Raw genomic sequence first — 20,882 nt, 5'->3', positions numbered from 1 at the left:
CATTTAAGTTGCTTGTGAAATTTTTGTTACTATAAACAAAGTGAAAACCAACAACTTATGTCTTTAAAAAGTGAATTGGTAAGCATAAAGCTACACATTAGAACACTGAGTATATAAGAGAGAACTTGGAAGTAACAAAAATAACATTTTGAGAATTTTCCTCTAAGACAAAGATGAAGATCCTGTAAAGAATAGTGGAATTAAGCAATACCTTGTAAAATTTGGACTTTATAGTCATCTATTAAAGAAGGTTAAACCAATATATAGTATTGCTGACTTATATAACCTAATGGAATAAAATAAGTGTGGATAATTTACATTTTTTAAAGTGTGTATAAACGCTCTGTCATACATACATTTACTGGTGTCTAAGTCCTTGATTTTTTTTAGCACTGAAATGACATTTGATTTTGTTCGGACAAGTATTTTACTTTAAATTGATTCATTTTTTTCCAGTGAAGTGTTACTCTATGAGCTTTTGCTTAAGTTTAGAAAATAAATAAAAAGTTTTGTTCAAATACATATCTACTTTCACTAGGCTAATTATACTTGTATTGACTTGCAGGCCTTTTTGCAAATGTGTAACCTGCCTGTCAAAGTGGTTTGTAGGGCAAATGCAGAATATATGTCTCCATCTGGTAAGTTTTTTTTTTTTTTTTTTTTTTAATTTTCTGTTAATATTCTGTATTGGTGAAATTGTAGTGATAGTTCAGTTTGTACCTAGATTTTTTTGTTTTGTTTACCCTTTGAAGACTTTTCCCATGGTTTTATGAAGTAACAATTGTAAACTTGATAATCTTTGGGTGGACATGGCTATTCATTTCAACTCTGCGGTCATAGATAGTTAGTGGAAAGTCACAGTAAATATTAAGAAATATTAAGAAAATACATAATCTCAGATATCCCCAATCTTATTTACATAGTGCTGTTTCCACTTCAGAAAACAAATTTTAATATTAATGAATCCATTCATTATTAAACACACTTCTCTAAACTATGTCCTCTTATTATTCAGAGGGAAGAAGAGAGTGTGGAATAATTAATTTGTCAAAGACCTTAAGGTCATCTCTGAAAGCTTTTGGTTTCTAATTATTTCTTTTTTATTTTTATTTCAACAGGTTTTAAAATACTTTTTATTAAGATTTTAGCCTTTCTGCTATTTTTTATAATCAGTGTTGCCTTTTCTGTGTGTCATGTATTAGTAGATTAGGGTACAATTTTAAATAAATATGGTTCAGATAAATTTCTTTTTAATTGTAATTTTCAGTTTTTTAATTTTTTAATTTTTTTTAACATTTATTTATTCTTGAGAGAGAGAGAGAGAGACAGAGCGTGAGAAGGGGAGGGGCAGAGAGAGAGGTAGACACAGAATCTGAAGCAGGCTCCAGGCTTTGAGCTCTGAGCTGTCAGCACGGAGCCGGATATGGGGCTTGAACCTATGAACTGCAAGATCATGACCTGAACCGAAGTTGGTCGTCCAACCAACCGAGCGACCCAGGTGCCCCTGGTTCAGATAATTTTTAATATAAAAATATAGTGCCACAAAGCTGATAAATATTAACTAAAATTGGTATGGATTATAATTATGGTTTTGCTGCTACAGTAATAACACAGAATCACTCCTTTATGGGTAAATCCACTGAGTATAAATTGTTGGGATAAGTGAGTTACATTGCTTTTAGGGAGACATTTATCTGTCTCCTCACTGTGAAAATAACTTAGAAATGACTTGTATAAAGCATTTTTTTCTTTTCATCTTCGATTCTTAAAGGTGGTAATAATTATCAAAAGCTGTGAAGACAGCCTCCATACACACTGAAAATTCTACATTAATAGTCTACATTTATAGATTTATGAATATACATTTTAAAACATCTCCATAAAAGAATTTCTAGATTTGTAAACATAGACATGTTTTAGATTCTTGAAGCCCATTAATTAACTCATTTTCTATTATTTTTGTATAGAAATTTTATAAACTTTCTGAATTCTGGTGAAATGAATTATATTGGGTTCTGTCCATTTTTTCCTTTATGTAGTCATACAAAAAGAGTGTAGCTATGCATACAAAAATGTTAATAATCTAATACTAAAGTTACTATCCTTGGCAAATGAGGAAAAGCCATGTGGTTCATCCACCTGTTTCCTAAAATGACTGTACTAAGTATCACCTAGGTGATATTATGAAAGACAAATAAATACTATAGAGGCTACAAACCATACGTATATACATATATACATTCATAGGGAGGAGTCTCCCATAAGTAGATGAAAATGGCACTTTCTCTTAAGGCATTTATTTAAATTGTATCATATGACTAGTATTACTCTTTCATCATATGATTTGGGGTGATCAAGGGATGTTTTATTTGTTGGAATGATCTTGTTCTAGTAGATTTTTAAAGCAGAGAGCATCATGGAGTAATCAGAAGACTGCTTGGCTAAGAGCTACAAAATTTTTACTCTAATCCTTCTGTGACCTTGTCACTTATTAACAGTTTCCTTGGGAAATTTCCCTTCTCTTTTTTGAGTGTCAGTGACTTCATCTGTAATATGTGGTGATTGCATTAGATGGTATCCGGGGTTCTTTTTGTTTCTAATATTTTCTGAACCTACAAACTTGCTTGCTTACTTCTTGCTTCCTTTAAAGACAAAAATTCTTTTTTAAAAGCACTTTTTAAAAAAAAATCTTTATTTTAAGTAGGCCCCTTGCCCAATTGTGGGGCTTGAACTCACGACTCTGCGATCAAGAGTTGCATGCTCTACCAACTGAGCCAGCCAGGAGCCCTTAAAAACAAAAGTTGAAAAAATGATTATTTTGCATAAAATAAGAAATAGGGCCCTCAGATTTTTTTTTTTTAATGGTCTTTGGTGCCAGCGAATAAATGTCTCACTGTGCTTTTGCCTGATACTTGCAATAATAAGGATGTAACAATGGCTCCACTTTTTTTTTAAGTTTGTTTATTTATTTTGAGAGAGAGAGAGAGTGCGTATGAATGTGGGAGGGGCAGAGAGAGAGAGAGAGAGAGAGAGAGGAGGAGGAGGAGAGAGAATCCTAAGCAGACTGTGCTGTTACTACAGAGCCCAAGGCAGGGCTCAAACTCATGAACCTTGAGATCATGACCTGAGCTGAAATCAGGAGTCAGATGCTTAACTGTCTGAGCCACCCAGGCACCCCAACATTGGCTCCACTTTAAGTCAGGCTAGTGACAAAAAACATTATTTACTTCTAATTTGTTGCCTTGATTTTTATATATATCTTTATATTTAGAGATGTATGAGTACTCTGCTTTCCTGCTTCATAATCTACAATACTGAAAAAATATTTTTTTTTAATTTATTTTTGAGAGAGAGAGCATGCATGGGCAAGGGGCAGAGAGAGGGGGACAGAGGATCTGACGTGGGTTCCGTGCTGAGAGCAAAGAGCAGAGAGCCCCATGGGGGGCTAGAACTTGCGAACCAGAGATCATGCCCTGAGCCGAAGTCAGATGCTTAACTGAGCCACCCCAGTGCCCAATACTCAAAGTATTTTTAAGAAAAGAAATAAAATACAAACCAAACTCGTTATTGAAAATGAGAAATACACTTTGCTTTCAAAATGCTATGCCCTAAAAATAGCTTTAGTCTAGGCATTTATCCACACATAGTTTTCATTCTTAGATCATTTTATCTCAGACGACCTGTGCTATTTCTAGCATTATAGTACTTAACAAAGATTTTATCTCAAGCTAAAAAACACTATGACCCAATACTTTTTTACTTACTGACCCAATAAATTTACCAGTACTTATTTTTAACTTAGTTTTTACTTATTTACTAATTTTACTTATTTACCCAGTACTTATTTACCCAAATAAATTCTTCTCACCTTTGCAAGATTAGAAGAAAGGTATGTGGAATGCAGTGTTTTTATACTGGTATCATGGAAATGTCTTCTAAATACATCAATAGAGTTGTTTCCCCGAGGGACTGCGTTTCCCTTATAATGCACGTTATTTTATGGATGTAGGTGAAGCTTTTGTTGGTGCTGTGCACCTCATCCTTTACCCTAGGTCTGCATGAGGCCGAGAGGAGTCAATCTGTTGAAAAGGACCATGAAGAAGCCTGCTGTTAGTGTGAACTCTGAATTAGGTCTGACAGCAGATTTCATCCTCTAGCTTTTGGGGTGAACTTCATTGCTGTTTGGAGACTATTATCATCTCTGATAATTTTGTCAACTATTAGTTTTTATAAAAATGAAATATTAGTTTTTTAATGTGACATTTATAGAGAGAAGCCAGTTTTTATAAGCATACTTTTATTTTTTTCCCCCAAATATGTCTGGGAACATACTTTGTATTAGAATTCATAAACTAGCATACCTTCAAAGATTGTTAATTCTCTTAATTCCTGATTTTTTTTGAGTCAAAGACATTTATTAATGTACCGTTACGTGCTTAAGATATTGAACTTACGTGTCTGAGGTTTAAAAGTAGATGTAAAAAGAAGTTGTCTTCTTTTTTTATTTATTTTTGAGACAGAGAGAGACAGAGCATGAATGGGGGAGGGTCAGAGAGAGGGAGACACAGAATCCGAAACAGGCTCCGGGCTCTGAGCTGTCAGCACAGGGGCCCGATGCGGGGCTCGAACTCACAGACCGCGAGATCGTGACCTGAGCCGAAGTCGGTGCTCAACTGACTGAGCCACCCAGGCGCCCCAAGAAGTTGTCTTCTTAAATGTAGTTTAAAAATAGATTGATTCATTGGACTCTGAAGAGAAAGATCCACTACATTTCTTACAAATCTATCAGTGGTTGTGGACCAACGTCCTGCCTATTCATGTAAATTGAATAATTAAGTGTTTACTGCTATAGAGTGACTTGTCAGTGTTAGTTCTGAAAAGGGAATATTGTGGTCGGTTACTATATGCAAGTGAGAATTCTAGAAATGAATCTCCTTTTTTTCTTTTAAAATTAGTAATTGTTTATAGAATTTGGGGTGCCTGGGTGGCTCAGTCATTTAAGTGTCCAACTCTTGATTTTGGCTTAGGTTATGATCTCAGGGTTCGAGAGTTTTAGCCCTACATTGGACTTCATGCTGATAGCTCAGGGCCTGCTTGGGATCTTCTCTCTCCCCCTCTTTCTAATCCTCCCCTGCTCATTCTCTCTCTCTCTCTCTCTCTCTCTCTCTCTCTCTCTGTCTCTGTCTCTGTCTCTCTCTCAACGTAAATAAACTTAAAAAAATAGTTTATAGAATTTAACATACACATTTATAATTTTCAAAAGTTATAGGATTACAAGAGCAGTATATTAATAAAACATTCCATTTTTATGTTAATTTACTGAAAGTATTTTCATACATTTCTTTTTCCTCAACAGGTAAAGTACCTTTTATTCATGTAGGAAATCAAGTAGTATCAGAACTTGGTCCAATAGTCCAATTCGTTAAAGCAAAGGTAATAAAAAAGATATTAAATATATTTGATCACAGTTACTCTTAAGTCATTCATCATTCTTTAGCATGTCTTAACATTTACATTGATTTTAACCTAGTTTCATAAAATGCCAATATAAACTAGTGGAGAAATATTTCTAAAGTGGAAGTTTTTTTCCCCCGTAATGTAAATCAATGGCAAAAGATGTAATTTGATCTTTACAAAATGGTAGATAAGTTTCTAACTTACACTTATGAGAATTTTGGTCATAAATGAAAACTTAGGTTGTTATAAAATGTTGAGTTAACCTTTGAGAAGGAAATATAGGGTATATTTGGAAGTTGAATATTAATATATACATTTGAATTATTCAGCTTACGTTTTAATACTTATAAAGGACAACCCCCCACTAACATTTTGGGGAACATCTTTCCAGACTTTTTCTTTGCATATATAGAAAAATATAGATCTTACTATTATGTGCTATTTTGCAACCTGCCTTTTAAAATCATCAATATGTTTGGAAATTCTTCCATGTTAATGACTACAGAAATACATCATCCTTTTAAATTCTTGTATAGTATTCTTTTATATGGATGTATTATAACTTATTCACTTAAGTCTTTATTGATGGGCACATTAAGTTGTAGTCAGGTTTTGGCTCTTACTGAGTGTTCAGGTAAATATTTTCTATACACACCTTTGTAAACTTGTCAGATTATCTTTAGGATAAATTCCGAAGAGTGATCCTGTGATGTTAAAGGGGGTGTGCATTTTTAAAATCTCACCACAGATGGTTGTATTGAACTAAAGGATATACTATTTTATGCATTTTTTCATTATTATAGTATATTAGAATTTAAAAATTAATGTCTGTTTCCCTATACGTTTACTAACATTTTTTTCAACTTTGACCACTTTATAAGTAACACATGTCAATCTTCTAGCATTTATTTTATTACTAATAAGGTTAGTCTCTTAGAAAAAAGGTTTACTGATCATTCTTGTTTTCTTCTTTTGTGAAATAATTGGAAATTTAATTTTGTCCATTGAAAGATACACTTTTATGATAGCATAGAAATACTACTTACTAATATTTTGTAGTGATAGCAGATAATTAATGATTTTTCATATAAAATTTTAGGAGATATTCTAGAAGTTTATTGGACATTTGTCATAAAACCATTGATGTAAAAACATTTATATTATTTAGTAGTAAGATAACTGAAAGTTATTCTCTATTTAATACGATGCTCTTTTAAATTTTTTTAAATTCCCTTTAGGGCCATTCTCTTAGTGATGGGCTGGATGAAGTCCAAAAAGCAGAAATGAAAGCCTACATGGAATTAGTCAACAATATGCTGTTGACTGCAGAGGTATAATAGAAGATAATAGGCCTTGAAAATAAGCTTTTCCTCTTACAAAAGATAATCTTTCTTATAGGTTATTTTAAAATTATTGAGAAATAGGAATATAGTCTGTCAATTCTCGGACTAGGATGGTTCCTGGAATTATTTGGTTATTATGTTTGAACAAGTTGCCTGGCATTTCAGATCTAGTTTTTCTATTTGTAAAAAGGAGTGATTCTTGCCCATTCGTTATTTGACTTTGGGCTTGGGATGTTTACTTCATTCATATCTGTAAAATACTTTGATGATATTTAGAGATACACTACTATATGAATAAGAAATACTTTTATGCAGTACTACCATCAGTTAAATTTAATAATTCTGTATGGCAACATTAGCCAAAGGAGGGCAACTGTCTTACGTGTGACATTTATAGGGTTGGCTCATAAAAAATCACCATGGCAGAAAATAATTTTCTTTATCCATTTTCTCTTTGGTGTTCTAAAGTTCTAGTGACTGTTCTTTTGTTCCTAGTTGTATCTTCAGTGGTGTGATGAAGCTACAGTAGGGGAGGTGAGTGGTTCTGCAGCATTTATCTTAATTAAAATTTAATGAGAAAACACTTTTGCTCAGAATCTTAAGTCCCTGCTCATAAATGAAACATTGTGGTTTATACCATTAGTGATATAGTTTTTCACTTACTTTAATTTTGCTTGCACATACATTTTAGGGAAGCTATGTGTCATCGTTTGATATAACTGGTTGCAAAGTACATAAAAGTTTATATATTTTTAAAGGGAATGGCTTACAATTTTAATTTTTTAGCTTGCAAGCTGTGTATTTTTTTCAGATTGCTGTGTTTGTGTTCTGAAAATATGTTTTCCTGAGTATTCTGTTTGTAAAAACAGGCTTTGTTTTTAGAAAGAATCGTGTTGATAACAAAATCCTTTTGTTCTAGATCACTCATGCTAGATATGGATCTCCTTACCCTTGGCCCCTGAATCATATTTTGGCCTACCAGAAACAGTGGGAAGTCAAACGTAAGATGAAAGCTATTGGATGGGGTAACAAGACTCTGGACCAGGTGAGTTCAGACTGTTGACAAAAGCCTCAACTTTAATGCATTAAGAAATTCATTTTTTATATTAATAGTTTTTTTAATTTAAAAAAATTAAGAAAATTTTTGCTCTTATTTTTTTCTGACTTGAAGTGGTTTTTATTTGTTTTATAAACAAATTACGTAACACAGAAAAATTCAAAAAGGAAATAGAGATTGCTTGAAATCCTACCACCTAGAAATTGCCACTGCTATTTGGAGAACATTCTTCTGGATATCTCTTAATAACACTTTCTTTAAATGGGATCATGTAATACCTGTCACTCTATAATCTGATTTTTTTTTTTTTCCCATTCACCAGTACATCGTGGACATCTTTTATGTCCGTAAATGTAGATCTGCAACATCAGGGCTTAAAAAAAAAAAAAAAAAAAAAAACCAAACCCTGTTAAATACAGTGCTTAATATATCTGTTGTTTTTTTTTTTTTTTTTTTAATCTTAAATTTACTGAAGTAGCAAAATTAAAAAAATACGTATCTGGTCAAGGTCATGAGATTGAACTAATTCAGTCATTAAACTAATGTCTCTTTTCCAAGGCTACGCGTAGTCCTAGCAGCCAGTTTACCGATGTGTGCCATTGGCCACCAGGGGGATTGGGTAAATGAATAGGGATTGAGTAAATGACATAAATCCATCTCCACTAGCACGAAGACCACTCAGATGCTTTTACTCATGGTTAGGTCAGTAGTGTCATCTTTATGAAACAAGCTTTTTAATATATGTAAGATCATTTGAATATATGGATTCAGGAAAACATTTTTGTAGGGTGTGGAGTTTTGAGATAAAAACTTTCTTGATAGTAATCCTTACAAGTAACGTAAGTGTACTTGTGTTTAAAGGAAAGCTGTTCTCACATCATCTTCCTGTTTGTTATATAGAAAGTATCGCTTATGAAAAAAAAGATGGCTTATGTTCTGTATGTGTTCTGTAGTCCGATTTAAATATATTATAAAAAGTTACCTACATTTATATTTTTGTTATAAACTGTGGTGCAGACTAAGTGTTAGACACATTTTATTGTTTTGCTAATTTAAATATTTTTCTTTGTGGTCCGTTGCCTTTGTTAGGTCTTAGAAGATGTAGACCAGTGCTGTCAAGCACTTTCTCAAAGACTGGGAACACAACCATATTTCTTCAATAAGCAGTAAGAAAGTTTATCTTTTTTGAGTTTCTTTTCTATATTGTTAGGTTACAAACTTATTCTATCGTAGAGGGATTGTTTTATCAGTATTTGTGAAAAGATTTTGGTATATTTAAATTCATTTTTGCCCTCATTAGACATTTACTTAGCACTTCTTGGCTATCAGACACAGCTCTAGGCTCTGGGAGACTCAAATTTCTAAAATGTAGCCCTTGCCATTAAAAATTTGTCTTCAGGGCAGACATGTAAACCAGTCATTATTGTCTGACTGGTTAGACAGTCAGATAGAGGTGCTACTACGGGTAGTTCCAGATGCTGTGTTTGGAACTACATAATCTTAATAAAATTCTGCATTTGCAAAGTACTGTTAAAACATGAAGTGTAGCTATACTTTTTTATGTAGGGTGATACCCTGGGGAGTAGAAGACTGAATAAAAATAAACAATTAAAAACATTGTTGGATGGACAAACACTATTATGAACTTATCTTTTAAAAGTTAATGAAAATAGGGGTGCCTGGGTGGCTCAGTTGGTTAAGTGTCCGACTTCGGCTCAGGTGATGATCTTGCAGTTTGTAGGTTCGAGCCCCACATCAGGCTCTCTGCTGTCAGCATGGAACCCACTTCAGATCCTCTGTCCCCCTTTCTGTGCCTGTTCCCCACAGGTTCTCTCTATCTCAAAATAAAGAAATAAACTTAAATAAAAATAAAAAAAAATAGGTCTGTAAGTTGTGCTTTAATTTTAAAAGTTAATGAAAATACTTGTAAAGCACAGAAATGAGTATGAAGGATGTAGGTTAAATATGTATGTATGTATATGTAAATTGAATAATTCATGTTTGAGACAATTATTTTGTAATCTGGAAAAGAGTATCAAGGCAAAGAATGAATTTTCCTTTTTTTAAAAAAATGTTAAAATTTGGGGCACCTGGGTGGCTCAGTTGGTTAAGTGTTTGACTTCCGCTCAGGTCATGATCTCCCAGTTTGTGAGTTCGAGCCCCCTGTCGGGCTCTGTGCTGAGAGCTCAGAGCTTGGAGCCTGCTTCGCATTCTGTGTCTCCCTCTGTCTGCCCCTCCCCTGCTCATGCTTGCTCGCTCGGGCTCTCTCTCTCAAAAATAAACATTAAAAAACTTTTTAAAAAAATGTTACAATTTTAATATGGCAAAATCATCCTGTGATACAATTTAAGATGGGCCTAAATTAGCATTTTAATCGCCCTGTTTTACATAGAAATTCTAGACTTTTCTTGGCTCTGTAATACAAATTTTTGCTTTTTAGATTGGTAATTTTAAAAAGGTTTATTTGCTATTGTTTATTATATCTTTCTAGGCATTCATCTTCTGTAGCCACGTCAAACATCTTTTGGTATAGATATTAATATTTGTAACAAACACAACTGTGGTGATAGCTTAGAAATATTTGTTATATTAAGGAAGGGATGCCTAGGTGGCTCAATTGGTAAAGTGTCTGACTATTGATTTAGTCTCAGGTCATGATCTCACAATTTCATGGGTTTGAGCCCCACTTCGGGCTCTGTGCGCTGACTGCGCAGAGCCTGCTTGAGATTTTGTCTCTCTCTCCCCTCTCTGCCCTCCCCCACTCATGCTCTGTCTGTCTCTCAAAATAAATAAACTTTAAAAAATTTCAAAAAAAGAAAAAATATTTGTTATATTAAAGTATACTACCTATAATTGAAATTTGGAGTCTGTTGATCTCTGAAGCACAGAGGTCAAAGAATTCATACCGTGAAATCCTGGTAGGTAAAGCTTCTACAGCAATGTTAGTAATGTTTGCAATGTAGATTCTGTATGTGCCTCAGAGATCAACAGATCTCTGTGTGTCTCTAACACAAAAGAAATGTATCCACATGTTAGTATCAAGTAGTTCCTTGTCTTGCTGATATAGGAATTCTTAGGGGTTGAAACACTCAGAAGAGGTGTGTTTTATTGTTTGAAGTGCATTGTTATGTGTTAGGAGTTAGTTTTTTTATACATGCTATCTTCATGAGAGGCCAAGAGAATATATCTTATTTTTCTCATTTGACTCAGTGTCAGGGATTTCATAACCAGCTATCATTTAGCATGTAATTTAGTGGCAATAGAAAGAATTTTTTTTTTCATATAATGGTACGATTATATTTAAGCTTGTAATGAAAAATTCAAAGTTTAGAACAGGCAGAAAACCAACGGTTGCTATGGAGGAACCGTTTAATATTAAGATGTAGGTTTCTGAAATAGTTTTCCCTTGTATGAGACTTAAATAAACATTTTCCCCTAATGATTGAAAAATGAATACATTTTATTTTTAACTTTAGTTTTACCCCATTGTCTAATGCTGAACTGGAATTAGGAAAATGTAACTTGTATTTTCACTTTGATATGACAGAATTTTTCTCTTTTATGTATCAGGAATCATTACTTTGTGAGATACCTTACCTTAGTGAATAGAGCACTAGCTTAAGATACTTAAGATACTACTAGATAAGGTAGTATTGGATTCCAGGCCAGTGGCCTGAACTCTCTTCTTGGCTTTAGTATATACCAGACTTCAGCAAGTTACTTTATTTCCCCGTGTATCGTCCCCTTACCCTCTAAAATTAGATTAAAATTTTCTCCTAGCTTACCTTCTGGGGATGTTGAGAGAACTCATGAAAGAAACTCAGTAGTTGTACTTGATGAGAGAAGGGGAAAGGGAGATGAGGGAAATCCTGCAGCAGGAATAGGAATTGGGAAAAGAGGACAAAGAAGATAAATGGTGGAAAGAAAAAAGGAAGGTGAAATTGAAAGAAATTAGAAATAATGCAAGATAGTTATTAACATCAGGTGGCCTCTTTATTCTTAATAGTATATAGTGTTGGTAGCATTTAAATCTTTAAATCATATTTCTGAAATGCAGTTAAACAAAATCTGTATTTTCTTGTTATATATAAACTATCTTGCTGATGTGATCTCTTTTAAGACACATACTGACAGACTACTGGGTCATTTATTCTTTTTCATGTGAGCATGGACTTGGAATGAAAAAGTAAACTTTTCTTAAAGGGTTATTTTTATGTTACCTTTTTCCCCCTAAGTATAGTCAGGATGAATGAATTACACTGTTGTAAAGCATTTATGAGCTCCTTGCAGGTCTGTGTATTTTCTAAACAAAACCTAGTTGGTAGCAGAGGCTCAGTAAGTGTTTTTTAAAACTAGCTTAAATTGAGGGGCACCTGGGTGGCTCAGCTAAGCGTCCGACTTCAGCTCAGGGTCATGATCTCGCAGTTTGTGAGTTCGAGCCCCGCGTCGGGCTCTGTGCTAACAGCTCGGAGCCTGGAGCCTGCTTTGGATTCTGTGTCTTTCTCTCTCTGCCCCTTCCCCACTTGTGCTCTGTCTGTCTCTCAAAAATAAATAAAATGTAAAAAAAAAAAAAAAAAAAACTAGCTTAAATTGAGAAATTGGAAGAAGAGTTATATTTGAAAAAGAAAGAGTGTTGTTATTAACTATTAAATGGTAAAACTTGAAAATAAACTTTCGTATACTGATGGGAAAGGATATTGAAGAAATGCTGCAAAAATTACACATAGGAATCTTAAGATGAAAGATTTCAGAGGGGAATTGGATTTTATTGAGGTTTATTCAATAAAGAAATTACCAATTGATAATTTAATCAGTAATGAAAGAACTCCCAACAAACAAAAGTCCAGGACCAGATGGTTTCACAGGTGAATTCTACCAGACATTAAAGAAGAGTTGATACCTATTCTTCTCAAGCTATTCAAAAAAATAGAAGAGGAAAGAAAACTTATAAATTCATTCTATAAGGCCAGCATTATAGATTTTCTGATCTGTATCTTTTCTGATCTGATTTTCTGATCTGTATCTTTGCCTGATACCACAACCAGGCAAAGATACTATCAGAAAGAGAGAGAGAGAGAGAGAGAGAGAGAGAGAAAGAAAGAAAGAAAGAAAGGGAAAAAAAGAAAACCAGGTTAGTATCTCTGATGAGCATAGATGCAAAAAATCCTCAACAAAATATTAGCAAACTGAATTCAATAGTACATTAAAAGGATCATTCACCAAGATCAAGTGGGATTTATTCCACGGTTGCAGGGGTGGTTCAGTATTCTCAAATCAATCAGTGTGCTAAATCACATTAATAAGAGAAAGGATAAAAACCATATGATTGTCATCTCAGTTGATCCAGAAAAAGCATTTGACAAAGTATGACATCTCTTCATGATAAAAACTCTCAACAAAGTGGGAATAGAGGAAACATACCTCAACATAATAAAGGCCATATATTAAAACCCAGATAACATCAGTTGTGAAAAAATAAAAGCTTTTCCTTTATGATCAGGAACAAGACAAGGATATCCACTCTTACCACTTTTATTCAGTATAGTACTGGAAATCCTAGTCACAGCAATCAGATAAGAAAAATAAATAAAAGACATCCGGATTGTTAAGAAAGAAGTAAAACTGTCACTGTTTGCATTTGACATGATAATATATATAGGAAATCCTAAAGACTCTACCAAGAAGCTATGAGAACTGACAAATGAATTCCGTAAAGTTGCAGGATACAAAATTAATCTGTAGAAATCTATTGTGTTTCTATTTACTAGTTACAAAGTAACAGAAAGAGAAATTAAGAAAATAATCTCATTTACAGTTACACCAAAAAGAATAAAAATACCTAGGAATAAATTTAACCAGGGAGGTAGAAGACCTATACCCTGAAAGCTATAAGACACTGATGAAAAGAATTTAACATGATATAAACAAGTGGAAAGATATAGTCTGCTCATGGTTTTGAAGAATTAATATTGTTAAAATGTCCATATTACCCAAAGCAATCTACAGATTTAATGCAATCCCTATCAAAACACAAATAACACTTTTCATACAACTATAACAAATAATCCTAAAATACGTATGGAACCACAAAAAAACCTCAAACATCCAAAGCAATCTTGAGAAAGAAGAACAGAGCTGTGGAAGCGTCATAATCCCAGATTTCAAGATATACTACTAAGCTATAGTAATCGAAACAGTATGGTACTGCCACCAAATCAGACACATAGATCAATAGAACAGGATAGAGAGCCCAGAAATAAACCCATGCATGTATGGTCAATTAATCTATGACAAAGGAGGTAAAAATATCCAACATGACAAAGGAAGAAAAGATAGTCTTTTTAATAAATGGTGTTGTGCCAACTGGACAGCCACATGCAAAAGAATGAAACTAGACCACTTTCTCACACCATACATAAAAATAAACTCAAAATGTACTAAAGACCTAAGTGTGAGGCCTGAAACCATAAAACTAAAAGAAAATTAGGCAGTAATCCTTTAGACATCACCGTTAGCAGCATATTTATGGATATGTCTCCTCAGGCAAGGGAAACAAAAGCAAAAAATAAACTTGGTACTACCCCAAAATAAAAAGTTTTTGCACAGTGAAACCATCAACAAAACCAAAATGAATGGGAGAAGATATTTGCAAATGATATATTCGATAAGGGGTTAATATCAAAAATACGTAAAGAACTTCTACAACTCAACATCAAAAAACCAGTCTGATTAAAATAGGCAGAGGACCTGAATAGATATTTTTCCAAAAGACATACAGATGACCAACAGACCCATGAAAAGATGCTCAACATTACTTAATCATAAGGGAAATGCAAATCCAAACCACAATGAGATATCACCTCACCAGTCAGAATGGCTATTATCAAAAAGACAAGAAATAAAAAAGTGTTGGTGAGGATGGAGAAAAGGGAACCCTTGTGCACTGTTGGTGAGAAAGTAAATTGGTGTAGCCACTGTGGGAAACAGTATGGAATTTCCTCAAAATATTGAAAATAGAAATATACAGTAATATTACTACTGGGTATTTACACACATACACAAAAAATAAAACACTGATTTGGAAAGGTACATATTTATTATTGTTGATAATAATTGTTGATAATAAATATTGTTGATACATATTTATTATTATTTATTATTGCAGCATTATTTACAAAACCCAAATTATGGAAGCAACCCAAGTATCTATCAATAGGTGAATGAATAAAGAAAGTGTGTATGTATGTATGTATATATACATAATATATAATTAAAATATACTATATATAATATGTATGCATATAACATGGAATATTAATCATAAGGAATGAGGTCTTGCCATTTGCAGCAACATGGATGGACCTAGAGGGTATTAGGCTAAGTCAAAGACAAATACCATATGATTTTACTTACATTTGGAATCTGGAAAAAAAAAACCCCAAAAAACAGAACAAATAAACAAAAAAACCAGACTCTTAAACCCAGAAACAAATTGGCAGTTACTAGAAGGGAGGTGGATGGGAAAGATACACAAAATAGATAAAGGGAATTAAGAAGTACAAACTTCTAGTTATAGAATAAACAAGTCATGGAGATGCAAAGTACAGCATAGGGAATATAGTCAGTAATATTGTAATAATGTTGTATGGTGACTGTAGTTATTGTGGTGAGTATTGTATAATGTATACAATTGTTGAATCAATATGTTGTACATCTGAAGCTAATCTAACATTGTGTGTCAATTATACTTTAGTGATAGTAATTTTAAAAATCACCACCTGAGAAAATTAAGGAGGAATTGCTTAAAATTTCAAAGGTTAGATATAAAAAAGGCTGGCAAGGGACTTGATTTACAAACTTGAATGACAGTCTTAAAGATCAGTGATTAGTATATAAAGAAAGAATATGTAGATTATTGCTAGAGCATGAAGACATGGCAAGTTAGTAGTGTAAGGGAGAGAAAAACTACTTGAAAACTGAGACAAAATTAATGTGTTTTAACTGAACTGACTATAAAAGGTATCCGAAAGAAAGAAATATGCAGTCATAATAAAGCAAAAAAGTTGAGTGCAGAGAAATTTAAATGGGAAAGATTAAGAAAACATTCACATTTTACAGTATTTTTATTTTGATATTCAAATGAAAGAATATTAGATAACCGATGGATGGTAGCTGAACCTTTTAGGATAATCATTTCATAATATATGTAAGTCAAACCACCATGCTGTACATCTTAAACTTATACAATGATATATGTTAATTATTTTTCAATAAAAATAGGAAGAAAAAGAATAGTAATAACCAACAGAAATGTGGGAAGAATGATAATGCAAGATAAGGAATTTAAAAATGTATTTATGACCTTTCAATGTTTTTCTAATAAAAAGTCTATAAAGCTAGATGTAATAATATATATAAAAGATGTTAAAAATCTTAGGAGGAGAGTTGCCATCAGTATTCAAATTACAATCCACTACTTAACAGAAGGGTAGAAATGTTGTTTTTCTTTATATATGGTTTAGGAAAAATTATTAAAACTGGATGTTCATCAGGATCTTGGCTCTTAATTCAGTAGAAATACTGGGCAAAGTGTGTGTTTTGTGCTTGCATATGAATTGCAAATATTTTCTGAGTTTATTGCCTTTTTTTTTTTTTTTTTTTTAATCAGGGTTAGGGGTACCTGGGTGGCTCAATCCGTAAAGCCTCTGACTCTTGATTTTGTCTCAGGTCATGCATGATCTCTTGGTTCATGGGATCGAGCCCTGCATTGGGCTCTAGGTTGAGAGCATAGAACCTGCTTGAGATTCTGTCTCTCCCTCTCTCTCTGCCCCTCCCTGCTTGTGCATGCACATGCACTCTCTCTCTCTCTCTCTCTCTCAAAATAAATACACTTAAAAAAATTAATAATTAGGTTTAGGGGTGCCTGGATGGCTCAGTCAGTTAAGTGTCCTACGTTGGCTCAGGTCACGATCTTATGGTTTGTGAGTTCAAGCCCTACATCGGGCTCTCTGCTTGTCAGCACAGAATCTGCTTCAGATCCTCTGTCCACCCCACCCTGCCCTCCCCTGCTCGCACATGCACGCTCCCTCCCTCTCTCTCTCTCTCTCTCTCTCTCAAAAATAAACTTAAAACAGTTTTTTAAAAATTAGGTTTGTTATGGTATTTATATATAGTAAAATTGACAGTTTTATGTTTACAGCTCTGATGTTTAGTAATGGTATACAGTTGTGTAACTACTATCACAGGTGTACTTTTTAAAAAGAAAGAATTGTAGGAATTGGTAATTTATATGTCATATATATATATATAATTAAGTAATGGCTGAAATTTGTAAAGATTACAAAAAATATGCATTAGAAGTTATGTATGTTTCAGTTGATATAGTATATTGTATTCTACTTCCTGTTAGATGTTCTAAAGTAACTTGCCAAAGAGTTCCTATCTTTATGTAACATAAGATCAATTTCTGTATGCTCATTACCTGTATAATTCAGCAACTTTTGAATTATGTGGATGTTTATTTGCAGCAAATAACATTTTGACCACTTCAGGGGTACTTTTAGACCACTCTAGTTTGAATATATACTTATGCTTGAACTCCTTAAGAGCCTTCATTTATTGATAAAGGATGCCCATCTATACCACTGGAATTTGCATCAGGAAATAAATTCACCTTTTTTTATTATCTAATTCAAGAAGCAAAGAGTCGTTAATCCTAAACAGGAATTAGGAAAGATTGGTGAGATAAGATACATCTTTTAAGAAATATGTTTAGGGATATGGAAGAGTTAGTGTTTATATTAATTCTCCCAGAGTGCCTCAGCTCTACATTTGTCCACCTTCTATATCTCTGGTTCTTTTCAGGCATCCCTTTGTTATTGATTCTTCATTTATATGATAGGATCATGGTGCTATTAAGTCCAAGGACACGTTGGCTACCCTCACCTGACTAATAATTCTTCATGAATGTGTCAAAAAAGGGAAGGCTTTGAAAGAATGTGAATAACCACTATTGAAAAATTAAATACCCTGCATACCTTAGGCAGGATGCATTTCTCCCTATTTGCATCCAGCATATACAGGTTCAGTTCCTGAGATCCTTTTCCAAGAACTGGGGATATAAAAGATATATGCAGTGTTATCTTTAAAGAGCTTGGAGTAAAATGAGGGGAAACACGTGAACACAGTTATAGTGTGGTAATATAAATGCGTCACGTTTTTATTCATTCAAAACATAGTAAGAACCTACTTTGTACCAGGCATTGTTCTAAGTATTGGGGACACAGCAGGAAACAAGTAGAGAAGATCTCCCTGGTAGAGGGAGACAGACACCTAACAACAAATGTTAGATAGTATTAAGTGCCACATGGAGAATTAAAATGGATCACGTGGTAATAAGTGACTGCATGTCCACTTTAATTTGGGTGTTCAGGGGAGGCTTTAAGATGTGACATTTAAACCTTATTCTGAAAAATAAGAAGCTGGCAATGTGAAGTCAAGGGAAGAGTGTTAGAGGCAGTAGGAATAGTTGTGTCAAGGCCGTAAGATGGGCTTGAGTTTGTTACATTTGGATGGAAGAAGCAAGGCTGTTATTAGTAGTATGTTGACAGTGGTGGGAGATGAGGCTGAAGAGGTAAGCAGCAGCCAGGTCATCTAGGCTTTGCATGCTTCATGTAATGAGTTTGGCATATTACTGTAAGTGGGATGGATATTCGTTGGAATATTTTATGCTTGGAGTGGTACGGTGTGGTGACTTGAAACAAAAAATCACTGGCTACTCTGTGGACAATGAATAGAGCCAACATTAGGAGGCTATTGCAGTGGTCTAGCTGAGAGATGATGGTGGCTCAGAGTAGATGAGAACGGAGGGAGAGAATTAGTAGTAATCAGGACATATTTGGTGGTTGTGTCTACAACACTTGCTGATGGATATGAGGGCAAGAGAAAGAGAGGACTCAATAGTAACCCTGAGATTTTTGGTGCAGATGGCTGAGAGGCTAGTGGTGCCTTTTAGTTTGGGAAATGAGATGAGCATGTTTGAGATGCTTATTCACCATTCAGGCGGAGATGTTATGTAGTATGTATGTGTGTATGATTGAGGAATTTGGAAGAGGGACTGGGATTGGAGACAAATAGTGGGGACTTAGTGGCATAAAGAGGTATTTAAAGCCGTGCAGCAGCATGAGGTCATTCATCATTAGTGATCAAGGCCACATAGCTAGAAAGGAAGTGGCAGAATTAGGATTCATACTTAGATTTGATGGACCCCAAAATCTATTCTAAACTAGATCACTGCAACATACTTTCACATTTAGGTAGGCTAACACATATTTTCTCAAAAGCTTTATCACTGTGGGACTGACACCAATAATTAGCTCCTAATTATGATGATATTTTCCCTTTAGTAAGATTGTGCTGGCAATTATTTTAATATAATGTAGTTTGGTGATGCCTCATTCATAGACCATTAGTAGTGAGGTAGATAAATTTCAATTTTTTGTTACTAATATTTAATTAAAGGGGAAAAAACCCTGGAAATTTTTTTATTGAAGCCATGTTTATTTCTCTTTCAGAAAGCTAAGTGACTTGAAAAGTGGTAAAGTTAAAATTAAATCATGTTTTTGATACATGATTGGGTAATCAGGTGTTACTTGTTCCCGCACCACAGTGAAATCCTGTGCTTCGATACCATTTTGTTTATACATCTATTACAGCACTTACTAAATTGTGCTGTGGTAATTTATGTTTTGTGTCCCATGTCTTAGAATATCTGTGGTGTTCTTGTAGCTCTCGCACCTAGCACACAGTTCCTGGTGCATTGGAGACCTGTTTAAAGGATAAATTAATGAGTAAAATGAATATAAACAATTGTGCCAAGGTTATTTTAATGTCTTACTACTTTAAAAAGCAAGTCACACAACTAGCAAATCATGACTTAAAAAGTTGTTTTTTTCATGTCTTACAACAGAAACTCCCAAGTAAAAACAAAATAAATTCTATCAAGTTGAGGTAGGATTTATTTCTCATGTGACTTTCTTTTAAATAGATGAATAGAATGTTTTAAAAAGTAGTGTATATTCTACCATACAAGTTAAATGCTGTTCATGTTACTCTCATTTCTATCTTTGTTTTAGGCCTACTGAACTAGATGCACTGGTATTTGGCCATCTGTATACCATTCTAACCACACAGTTGACCAATGATGAACTTTGCGAGAAGGTAAAAAACTATAGCAACCTCCTTGCTTTCTGTAGAAGAATTGAACAGCACTATTTTGAAGACCGTGGTAAAGGCAGCTCATCTATCAGATCATCTTAGAGATATGTCTTAATTTAGTGATGGAAAAAAAATTAACTTGAAATATGTGAAAGACCTAGTAAATGATACCAGAATTTTAAAACCAAAAATACTGCTTTTTGAAACCTCAGAGTAAATTATATAATGTATCCTATACATGTACTTTATACTGTTAATTAAAGCAATTCTGAATGATTTCATTTGCTATGTTGTACTCTATATCTTGAAATTTTTGTTTTCCTTGAAACGTATGCCTATAAAAATAAAGCTCAAAGAACTGTATGGCTGGTGTATTTATTTCCTTTTGATCTTTCTGAAAGCCACTCTTGAGTTTTTTTACATGGAATAAACGGTCTTTTCTAAGGCGAGTAATTTATGCTCCATACTTTTAAGATTACTTTAATAGGTACATGGTGAACCTAGGCATGGGAAAAATGTTCTTAAGAAACATGCACTCAGAAAATGTAAATAATTGCAAGGCAATTAAATCCTGGAACAGATTACCGTTTAAGAGCATTTTTCATACCTAAACCTAGTTGAAGTTTTATTTATTTTTATTTATTTATTTTTTAATGTTGATTTTTAAGAGAGGAAGAGAGACAAAGCATGAGCAGGGAAGGGGCAGAGAGAGAGGGAGACACAGAATCCGAAGCAGGCTCCAGGCTCTGAGCCGTCAACACAGAACCCAATGTGGGGCTCGAACTCTCGAACTATGAGATCATGACCAG

At 33.8% G+C, this 20,882-nt stretch overlaps 1 protein-coding gene across 1 annotated transcript in view; it reads left to right on the top strand.

Moving 5' to 3' along the window:
* The window catches only part of MTX2 (metaxin 2), a 65,357-nt gene extending 44,921 nt beyond the window's left edge, over nt 1-20,436 (top strand). Inside the window, exons 4-10 of the mRNA XM_019460399.2 lie at nt 566-638; nt 5,357-5,433; nt 6,696-6,788; nt 7,296-7,334; nt 7,720-7,845; nt 8,947-9,023; nt 19,992-20,436. Of these exons, the coding sequence (XP_019315944.1) occupies nt 566-638; nt 5,357-5,433; nt 6,696-6,788; nt 7,296-7,334; nt 7,720-7,845; nt 8,947-9,023; nt 19,992-20,175 (669 nt within the window). The 3' untranslated portion in view covers nt 20,176-20,436. The remainder of the gene's footprint in view (nt 1-565; nt 639-5,356; nt 5,434-6,695; nt 6,789-7,295; nt 7,335-7,719; nt 7,846-8,946; nt 9,024-19,991) is intronic.
* Nucleotides 20,437-20,882: the final 446 nt, after the last annotated feature.

The sequence above is a fragment of the Panthera pardus genome, unplaced genomic scaffold, assembly GCF_024362965.1.
Source record: "Panthera pardus isolate Hobbes unplaced genomic scaffold, ASM2436296v1 HiC_scaffold_10, whole genome shotgun sequence".
NCBI lineage: Eukaryota > Metazoa > Chordata > Mammalia > Carnivora > Felidae > Panthera > Panthera pardus.
The sequence above is the reverse complement of the archived record's forward strand: the minus strand, read 5'-3'. Positions and strand labels throughout refer to the sequence as shown.